The 10,506-nt window shown below is 47.2% G+C and overlaps 3 protein-coding genes across 3 annotated transcripts; all 3 read left to right on the top strand.

The window, feature by feature from the left end:
- Window positions 1-1,988: 1,988 nt before the first annotated feature.
- Window positions 1,989-4,881, top strand: DFJ58DRAFT_737038 (uncharacterized protein; the record flags this gene model as incomplete). The annotated part of the gene is made up of 14 exons (XM_041386894.1): window positions 1,989-2,118; window positions 2,176-2,289; window positions 2,361-2,423; window positions 2,474-2,838; window positions 2,889-3,111; window positions 3,288-3,346; window positions 3,392-3,505; window positions 3,537-3,592; window positions 3,649-3,850; window positions 3,910-3,920; window positions 4,162-4,319; window positions 4,368-4,463; window positions 4,509-4,687; window positions 4,741-4,881. The coding sequence occupies 14 exons, from the start codon at window positions 1,989-1,991 to the stop codon at window positions 4,879-4,881; spliced, it is 1,911 nt and encodes a 636-aa protein (XP_041235311.1).
- Window positions 4,882-4,934: 53 nt separating this feature from the next.
- On the top strand, window positions 4,935-7,994 carry DFJ58DRAFT_737037 (uncharacterized protein; the record flags this gene model as incomplete). The annotated part of the gene is made up of 14 exons (XM_041386893.1): window positions 4,935-4,949; window positions 5,003-5,150; window positions 5,174-5,320; window positions 5,378-5,490; window positions 5,559-5,819; window positions 5,876-5,894; window positions 5,950-6,143; window positions 6,202-6,532; window positions 6,586-6,775; window positions 6,825-7,179; window positions 7,212-7,279; window positions 7,633-7,707; window positions 7,755-7,824; window positions 7,884-7,994. 14 exons carry the CDS (start codon window positions 4,935-4,937, stop codon window positions 7,992-7,994), a joined length of 2,097 nt encoding a protein of 698 aa, XP_041235310.1.
- A 175-nt stretch (window positions 7,995-8,169) lies between these two features.
- DFJ58DRAFT_737036 (uncharacterized protein) lies at window positions 8,170-9,432 on the top strand (the record flags this gene model as incomplete). The annotated part of the gene is made up of 3 exons (XM_041386892.1): window positions 8,170-8,244; window positions 8,301-8,750; window positions 8,812-9,432. The coding sequence occupies 3 exons, from the start codon at window positions 8,170-8,172 to the stop codon at window positions 9,430-9,432; spliced, it is 1,146 nt and encodes a 381-aa protein (XP_041235309.1).
- Window positions 9,433-10,506: the final 1,074 nt, after the last annotated feature.

Raw genomic sequence — 10,506 nt, 5'->3', positions numbered from 1 at the left:
AAGATCCCTTTTTAGAGAGTTTGCGTATCTCTCAAAGTTTCTCACCCCTTAATATCTGTGTGAATACTGAGTGAATATTAGTTTATTCCCTCCACTCTTTTGTCACTGTTTCCCACGACGTTCTGACTACCTGAGGCCACCTCTAAGTCACATTAAATTACTCTAGCTAGTGCACGGTTACTAGTCGTCTAGTGTAGTTTCACTGCAATTCTCTTTACGACACAGGAAATCAATTCTGTGGGGAGAAATCCACGTACTTTAACGATTGAGGACGATAAATAGGACTTATACTTTAGTCAACAATATTAAGAGCTTGGCCACTTAAGACTACATCAAGAAGGTGTATTCTAGTCTGGACTGCGTCATTACTCACTGTGAGATCCTGAGCAGCAGAAAGGTCGGTTTTGAAGCCAAGTATTTGATTGATTCAACTGTATCCGACTCCTAGTTTGATCTCCCCTGATTGTGAGAATAAGGAGTATCCCAGACATATCACTCTGACTCACCACGTATCACTGTAATTCACATAACTTTCCGTAATCTGCGTACTGTCGCATCATTATCCCTGAAGAACCCTAAGTACTGCATTAAGCCAGTTAACGGGCACATTGTTCCTGAGATTCCCGAATATCTCACCCCTTTTTTTAGTCATTGGTAAATTTGCTCAAGGAGAACACAATCTATATTTGCGCCCCCACGAACAACCACGTTATCAACCGTTGGTATTTGTCTGAACCGTTGACCGTGGAGGATAAGTGAAATTTGGTGTTTTTATTGCCTTTCACATCCTAGTAAGACAGTGTGGGTTCATGTTTCATGCCGATCTTCATATCATAGCTGAAGTTGCAGCTCTGCTCGTCACGTAAAAGTGCAGCTAGATTACGTGGCTTTGAGGACAATATCAATCCTGACGGGTCAGCTCAGCACTTGAGCAAGAAGACTATTGATGTTGATTTTAAAAAAACAGGAATGACGAGGGGGTGCAGTTTCTTGCTTTTGGGTTGTACACAAACTGAAGAAGTTCTGAAGCTTCCTTGGAGCTGTATGCACTCGGTTCTTCCTGGGCTGTGTCAAGCCGCATTCTTTCCTGGTGCTTATTTCTTCTATCTAAATGGTGAGTACTGAAAAGAAGGATATGACTTTTCCTCGCACTGACATCACTCAGGTACAAGCGAAGAGAGCTTGGCCAAGGAACAGCAATATAAAGCTGTGGTCAGTTTCTTTCAATATTAAATTTGATGCACCCAACCTTGGTTGTATAGGTATCATGATCGGTAATGCCTTTGGGTCACTCTTGGCATCAGCCATCCTGGACAACATGGATGGAGTCATGGGCCTCACTGCTTGGAGGTAGGTGGTGTTATTTTCCTGTCGATCTGGTTCTTAGCATCACTCGTAAGATGGCTGTTTTACACTGAAGGTTCTATGACAATTTGCATTGCAATATGCGCCATATTCATCCTTCCTGACTTCCCTACCATTACCACATTGCGTTCCTGGCTCACAGCCAAAGAACAGATTGGAAAGTCTGGTGGCTTGTGCTTGCAATGACGCTCTTGAATGTCTTGCTTTCATTCAACACCTTTTTCCCAATGTTGAGTGCAATGCTAGGCTACAATTCAGCTGTGTCATTGTTGCTTTGTTCCCCACCTTGGGTGTTTGCTACGCATGTGGCATTTTCTATGTCAAGGTAAACAATCTTCTGGTCCATGTTTGAACCATCACTGACATCATGTCGGAAAAAGTTACATGCCATTGTAATGCTGCCGGCTTACGACTTGGGTCATGTGCATTAAAAGGTACATTACAAGTGCCTTTCAAGGGCGGCTGAGGTCATCACAAGCGTGAGATTGTCTTATGAAATGATATCGATAAACAATAATGTTCATCGATTGTACAGTATGCATCGTCGCTATCAGCATGGGTCCCTCTCGCACTCATCGAAGCAAATACAACTTCTCAGAAGAAACTCTGACAGGGCAGCTTTCATGCCGCATTGTAGCAAGAAGTTCAAGACCCAAGGCTTCAAGAAGCACGAAGCAAGCTGCAAGAAGCAGAAGGACACCAAGGCAGAACGAGCAGAGTTTGCCCTTCAATATGCACGAGATCAGAGGAGAGGTGAGTCCTCTGCTACCCATTCTTGATGGTTTCCTTTGACAATATTGAGGTATGCAGCTCGGCAGCAGGCTTACACTGACATGGGCATGATAACGCCCAGCGCTGGCCCATCGCGATCAGTCGCTGGGATTCAGAACGCGCCCCCTGCGATCAAAGATCATGGTCCTCTAGGTATGTCTCGCATATTCTTTGCGTGTCCCTACAATGCCAACTGACACTAGCTGACTCTGTGTTGCCAGCAGATAACCCAAACGCTGGTGATTTCGAAGCTTACGATGGCAACTTCGAAGGTGCTGGTAGCCTAGGTAAGCGTGCACCATATTCACCTGTATCGCTTACTGATTCTTTTGCATAGCCAACAGCCAGCGAGGTTCTGTTGAACCGCAACCTGCAATACCTCCTCCACAACCCATTGAATTCAAAACGGTCTATCATCCTTCTGCTCGTCGTGAACCGCTCCTTCAAACATTTGAGGAGTTTGGCGTCAATACACGCCCTGAGGAAGAGCTTCCCGTAGATGAAGAGCCCTGGCGTCCTTTCTGTTCCCGTGGTGACTTCGAGTTTGCGGAGATCGCACTCAATGCCGCCCTCAACAAGTCACACATTGACGGGCTCCTTGCGCTTATTGGCCGCATATCGAGAGGGGAGAGCCGAGTCACTTTTAAAAATGACATTGAGCTGCGCAAAGCTTGGGAACACGCAACGGCTCAGGTGACGCCGGTATGTCATTAATTAATCTCACATTTTGTATGATATATGTTGTGAATTAGTTTGTAAAACACGACATCACCGTTCCTTATAAGAAAGAACAACGAGTATATGAGACCCACGCGCTGCCTCTGTGGGACTGGGCCCTTGATTTGCTAGCTAATCCGCTGCTTGCTCCGCATTTTGTCTGGGACGCACAACAAGTTTTCAAGCATAACGGCAGGGAGTTTGAACGCTTTTACAACGAGCCGTGGACGGGTGATCGATGGTGGGACATACAGGCATGTAATATCTATTTAATGTTACTATCCACTCTCACTCAGCATCAACAAACCAGAGTCGCCTTCCAAATGACATTAAGGCTGCTCCGTTCTGCTTCATCCTGTAGCGGACAAGACAAGACTGTCGTCCCATGGTACAGTAAAGGGATATCCTGTCGTGGTCCTGCACGAATTTGCCAGTTGGCATACGAAACGGAGAGGGTATTGGTGGTGGCCGTGTTGTCGGGTGGTTGCCAATCGTACGTCAACATTCTGATTGAATCTTCTGACGTGACTCATTATAGTTGCAGGTATCTGAAGATGCAGACGAAGAAGGCAAGCCAGGGTTCGTAAACCTCAAGCGCGTCGTATGGCACGAGGCATTCTTAAAGCTGTTGGAACTGGTCGCAATACTCAAAGTCTGGCTATTCACATACTTGCTATGACAAGATCGCGCGCTGGCTGTTTCCCATTATTCTGATACTATCTGCTGATTATGAAGAACAGTAAGTTCTGTATTCTTACACACAGTGTCCGCAATCTGATATCAGACTGTTTCTAGATGCATGATGTCTCTCATTCGCGGCCACCATAGCAAATGTCCCTGTCCGGTATGTCTTGTACCACTCGAGGAACTTAGCGAGCTATCAAAGACGTTTGCATTTAGATCAGTGGAAGAAGCAATAGCCGCACTCAATGTTTACAAGGTCAGCAAAGCTCGAGGCGAGGAACTTCTCAAGGCATTAGGATTGCGCGCTGTCACGGTAAGTCAGCAGTGATATTCACTCTCTCGTTTCGCCTCCGCTTGCTTTGTAAATTACAGGTTCAAGCAGAGTAGCTTCCAGACTGCCGCTCTTGCTGTTTTAAAGCAGAGGGATGCTCGCGCAACTGGACCTCAATCCTTTTAGACTGCCGCTCTCGCTGTTTTAAAGCAGAGGGATGCTCGCGCACTGGACCTCCAGCAAGATTCCCCATAGTTCTGTGTTTTAGTTATCTGATAATTCTCCTCTTCCTGCCCATATCCTTCATATCTCGTTATCCCATACAATTCTGATCTTCGCTAATACATCAACAGAATGTTTTTCTGGCTCATTTCCCACTCTGATCCTCATCAAGCCATCAGTTTTGACCGCCTTCATGCCCTCCATCTTGGCATGTGGAGGCACCTACTCGAGGAGTTGAAGAAAATCCTCAAAGCACTTGGACGTGATGAAGAGTCAAAGGTTGAGAACAGTAAGTCATTCACATCGCGATTCCTCATCAACTCATGACCTTCGGTAGGGTTGCTAGTTCCCCTCGATGGCGCAATCTTAATCATTTCAGCACCGTCATCCCCATTACCTTCAGTGATGGTACAAGATGCAAGATCTATCCAAGGTACGTATCATGAGCTTTGGCTTTCTAATACTGATTGCTGCGCAGCAATCTTTTATTCTGTGGTAAACGTCTTCAACCAGAGGACGAGCCCAGAAGGGTACAAACTTCTCCACGTTATTAGCAGCTATCTGCAATTGGACAGCTATATCGGTCTCGACGTGCATTACATCAAGCACGCTGGCAGCAATGATGCTGAACTACTCGTTTTTGATAGCGCACTCAAGGTAAATGTTTTGTTCATTCACTTTTTAAATAGATTGTTGATCAAACATTCTAGACTACATCGAAGGCGCTCCTCAATTCTCCCATCGAGGGTCTTAAGCTTGACTGGACTTCCAAAGGCGCATCTCTGGAGCACGCAACTAGGGACATCCGAATGAAGGGTGTAGTACGCAACTCACAGCACCCGTCCGAATGAGAAGCTTCATGGCCCCCTCAAAGAGGCCTACGAGCGCCAGTTGAATGGAAAGGATGTCGCTGGACCAGGTATGTTTCTAACATCATATATCTGATGTTCACTCATGTAAAGACCTCGTTAGATACTCCGTGTTGACAAGCGCAAATTCGCAGTCAAAATGTTGAGAGCGCACGTGGACGTACTTGACGACCGGCGCACCTTGGCAGAAGAGGGCAATGATGACGATGAAGTCCCGAATCCCGTGCTTTCGAGGGGGCACATCAAACTTGGTTCGACACCAACAGCCCCGTAGCCATCCAAGACATTGAGAACCACAGCGGCCAATGGATCGGGGTGTTTCAAGGCTTTCATAAGAAGTTTTCTGACTTTATCAACAACTCATTACCGACGTACGGATATCGACTGGAGAGATGGGTTACCATACCCACCAAACTTCTTGGTGAGTTGATCTTGTTTTGTAAAATGTCTTGTACTGATTTATGTATTTCTGAACTAGATTCGCGAACATCGATATCTCAAAGTTCACTACGAGTCTTCCGTCGACTGGAAGCAAAAACTACCGACTACCTCCGATGCACTCCAAGCTTCCATGGCACCCGCGCTATGACTGTGCAATTATAAAACTCACTCAGGAAGTATCGGTCTTTGTTCGCCTTGTTTTTATATTCAGTTGTCAGCTTCTGGATGTTGGTTCCTTCGAGTTTGCACTGGTTCCGCCATTCACTGCTGGCATTGGTGCTTCTCGCAGGTGGACCGTGATCTACGGACTTACTCGTGTCAAAGGCCGTCCAAGGGCAAGTTCAATCTTCATTCCAGTCCAGTCTTTCATTCGTGGCGCTGTTTGTTTCCCTGATCCTGATCACCGAGATGAATTCCTCGTGGTCGACCACATCGATAGTGACATGTTTGTGCGCATGAAGTCCACGTCCAGCACGCCAGTGATGAGCTCCAATGTCTCGTCCATTTCACTTCCACCTCTAGCACCCTGAATCAGAACTACAATGTCCAGATATGTACGTGGATCTCTCTTTTCTTAACATCACCTCGTCTGACTGCACTCTGATTCAGCTCCACTCTCCCATATCTCCAACGACACAGCCATCTCCTCTTCCCGCACCATGACGTCAGGCAACGTTCTACAAACAGCGCTCTGTTATCTGGAAGCTATCCACACCAAGGTCCCAGAGTTGGTCTCACGGGAGAAGGGTTGCCCTGGGTCCACTTGCGAAAGGGAATCAGCTGAACGTATTGTCCAGGGTGAGGTCAGCACATTTTGCGCTGGCCTTGATGGATCTACCTCTTCTTCGCAAATGTCGGCAGGCAATCAATGGCTTGCTGGACACTATTCACGTCAACCCTCTTACACTTGAGGCCGAATCCACATTCGCAGAGCCGGTATTCGACGCAGAAAAAGTGTCTCTGCACCAATACTCAGCTCTGCTCTCCCATATCTCCAACGACACAGCCATCTCCTCTGCCCACACCATGCACTGCTCAGCTCCGCTCTCCCACATCTACGAGTTGATGCAGGGTCTGGAGCTCGCCAAAACACTCCTTTGTCGAGAAAATCTTAAGCGCGACTACACACAGCAAACGCTACAGGTTTGGGACAAGCACTTGAGTTTGCCGAGCTCAAGCGCAAATTTCCCTCGTTGGGTACTAACTGCTACTGCGAACGCAAAGCATGGGCTTAGGCACAGGCAGGGGCGAAATCATCGAAATCATCGGCAAAGTTCGACGTGCCGTTCCTCGCTAACCGACCCTCCAAACACCTCCAACACCCCTCCCCCCCCCGAAACGCCTTCTCAGAGGACGAAGAGCTTTCATTTGACAAAGAAAGAGTAGCAAAGAAGCCCAAAAGGAACGTGACCACGGGTATGAGGACGTGGTGGAGGTAGGACTACATGCAGTACATTCTTCAAGCGCTTACCTGTTTGTTTTAGAATGCTTATCAACACCCAACATTTCCTTTCCACGACGTCACCAGTCTATGTACCGATATTCATGCAGGCGCATGTCAAAGCGATGCAACCGCCATCTGCCATTCCGCAAATGCGCATCTCATCAAACGGTGCCATGCGTCCTCCGGTTGTTGGGAATATTGCATCCCCGAGTTCGCCTACTGTAGTGCAGCAGCAGCCCTCACCCCCTTGCGCCGCTTCCACGAACGGAGTCAATGGAAACCATGCTGGCACTCCTACGTCAGATGGCGATTCAGTCAGGCTGATCGCTGCACCAAACGGCATTGCTGCCAATAATACTGCAACACTTAATGGCACAGCACATCAATCCACAGACGTGCAGATGTCTCCCCTGCTGATCCTTCCCAGTCCAATCAGGCCGGCTCACCAGCGCGTCCCAAGGCCGAATCCCAGCATGTTCCGGTATCTGTCCCACTGTAAGTCCAAATTGTCGTGTTTTTCTATCTTAACTACACTAATAATACATGTCATAATAGCCATGGTATGGACACTGCCCTCGTGGTAGACTGACTCCTAGTTGGACCGATATCAGGGTGAGTCATTAGTCATTTGATAGTAATCAGTACTTAAGTCAAACGACCTGCAGCTTTTATTACATGTCGACTTTGCCAAGGCTGAACTAAACATGCCGCATGTCAACAGCAAGGACGGCAAGACGCTGCGGAGCAACTGGCCCTGTGCAGGGTCACGTCTTTATAACATGGAACCAGGCAAGTGAAATTGTTGTGCCTCATCTCCACTGTTCAGACTTAACTTTCTTGTGTCTTAGTTTCATTGTCATGCCCCAGGCTGGAGATTCCTCAGACGACTTCGCAGCAGAACTCGACGCTATTGAGGATACTGAGTCCGAATCTGGAAATGATGAGCAAGACAACGAGTTGATGCACGGAGCGAACTCGACACCCTGAGGACAGTCTTGACAATTCCTCAGCCTGACGTGCCCATGCACGAAGTCCGCAAGGTGAGTTTACTCATGCTGCCATTCTCTTGGTTCGGTTGATGTAGCAGTTGAATCTCTAGGCACTAGAACTGGCGCAACAAGCTTATACTGTGGTTCGGTCTGAGTTGCGCGCTCTCAAGAAAGACCATGCGATGCTTCAGGCTGCTATCCCTGCACGCAGCCGAAACTGAGTCCTTAAGAAGACATCAACCATCGACAATGACATTACCCGTGCGGGCAAGATGTACGCCATGCTCAACTACTTTTGGGTCATGAGCGGGCTCTTTCCGACAAAACCCCAGCCAGACGTTGATCCACGCAGTGATACGCGTTGGTCTTCGCCTTGAAGCGAAGCTCAATGGTGCAATGGCCGAGCTATATCAGTGCATTCCCAAGGCTTTGCATAAACCGATGGAGACCTACCCACAGTTTGGATCAGTGGTATGTCCGATTCTCCCTCTGTCTGCGCATCAACCCTTACGCATGAGATACTCTAGTTTCGCGCTGCAGTTAGTTCCAAGAGGTCAAACATACTGCATAGTCTCAAGGACTGCACTGGTCTTATCTTCTCTACTTTAAAACTCGACCCGACTGTCTTCACTGACGAGCCTGCCAAAAAGAAGGAGAATGCGCAACTTCTCACTCTTTTAAAGAAGGATGTCGGTGCAGAAAAGTATACACGTCTAGCCCCCATTCTGTTCATGGATCCTTCTGCTCTCGTTCCAGACAACTTCCTCAAAACACCAGTCATGGCCAAGGTGCGCGACGTTTTCAGCTTGCTGTCGAGCAGTACATTAATACTAACTCCATCCCTCAGATCATCCGAGTCGAAATCTTCGGGAAGGCTTTCACTGTCTGGGAAGACCAAAGGACATCCGAAGGCCAGGGGTCAGCGTTGGTCTACGCAGTGTGTCACGGAAGGTCTGATTGCAGGTGCTGCTATTGTGGTGAGTGCATTAGTATAATCTTCGAACTTTTGCATGCATGCTGATCTCGTCTCATTCTCAGGCGCGTTTTTTGTTAACACATGATCAAGAGCTCACTGCAACCGGACCAGCCACGAAAATTGACTATGCACAAGACTTTGATTTTTACTTGGAGCGACTATTCAAGCGCAGCCCATGGGCTACGAGTGTGATCAACTATTACAACCAGGAGGTTTTCGGCACGAGCTCAGTCCTAGCTACTAGTGGTACTGCTACTCTACCCTCTGCTTCCCAACCTCACACCTGGGAAGACGACTTCTTACAGCAGTTAGAAGATCCTGCCTCCGCACCACAACTTCCGTCATCGACATCTTCACACATTACTTATGCTCCGACATCTATGTCTATCAGCAATCCAGGAGGGCCTGCCACCACCATGCAACTCCAACTCGAAGTTGACATTGGTCAGCTGTCGCTCGATGCCGCTAGAACTGACTTGCCACCATCCGCATCTTCTGGCAAGGGTGGTAGGGTGTCTGCAGCTCAACGTCGAGCTATTGCTCAGGCTGCTCAGACTCCCGTGGACTCAGATGTGGTCCCTGTCATTCCTTTGGCTCCTCCTCCAGCAGTCAAGCGGTGTTACACGCAATGGTGGTGCCAAAACGACAGCGAGGAAGGCGTCAGGGAGAAAGTAGTTACTTAAATTTGTTGATCTTGTCACCCTCTGATTTGTTTACCTACACAACGGAGTTTTTGCACCATGCAAGTTGATTTACCTGACTACCATATTGCACGCTGATGCGTCTCACAGCTATTAATTCTCGGATGCCCCGCCCAACAGCACATTGCGCACCTCTTGATTCAGCCGCATTCTAAGTCATCCCAATTAGGGTAGTATAATCACAAGGCCAAACAAGTTGAGCTTTTTTCTTATCAACGCTTCCATTAAGACTTCTTTCATTTCAACCATTTCCTCCTTTGAACAGACGTCGTCATCAGCTCCGAAAATTCCTTCATCGACTACTGTAACATGCATCCGCTCGCACTGCATCAATTAATGCCACCCTTCAACATCATGGTAAGTTTTACTACTATTCTTATTATGCTGGATACCAACATAATTCTATCTTCCTTAGGACCGTCTTCCCAATAATACTCCCATTCACCTCACACATCCGCTCACACTCAGCTTCACCACTCTCGCACTGGTCCAGGATACCAACATAATTCTACCTTCCTTAGGACCGTCTTCCTACTCCCATTCACCTCACACATCCGCTCGCACTCAGCTTCACCACTCTGCTGGATACCATTGGCAACATAATTCTATCTTCCTTACCACTCGCACTCAGCTTCACTAATAATCTTGCACTGGATAGTACCAACATCGTTCTATTACCTTCCTTACCGCTGAATACTCTTTCCGCTCGCACTTGTTTTTTTTTTGTTATTATTATTACTATTACCATTATTAATATTAATATTAATTGGGAATTCCAGCGAGAGCATCGAAATACAAGCGACGAGTCTTGAAATTGTCTGAATTTGCCTTGCTACCCTTTACAATGCTTACACTATCATTTCATGGCCTTAAAATGTAAGGCTCATCCCGCATTACCCAGGATCATTACAATGCCTTAACATAATTTGGACAGGCATTATAAGTGCCTTGAAATTTTATCATACACCATTAACATGCATTGTAAGTGTGCCGTGTGAAAAGGTCCCTTAAAATGTCTTAAATTGAATTCGAAGGCACGCGGGAAATTTCCGACAT

Source organism: Suillus subalutaceus (genome assembly GCF_016647625.1).
Source record: "Suillus subalutaceus strain FC151 chromosome Unknown DFJ58scaffold_317, whole genome shotgun sequence".
NCBI classification, from domain to species: Eukaryota; Fungi; Basidiomycota; class Agaricomycetes; order Boletales; family Suillaceae; genus Suillus; species Suillus subalutaceus.
Note: the sequence above shows the minus strand (reverse complement) of the source record. Positions and strands in the feature narration are given on the sequence as shown.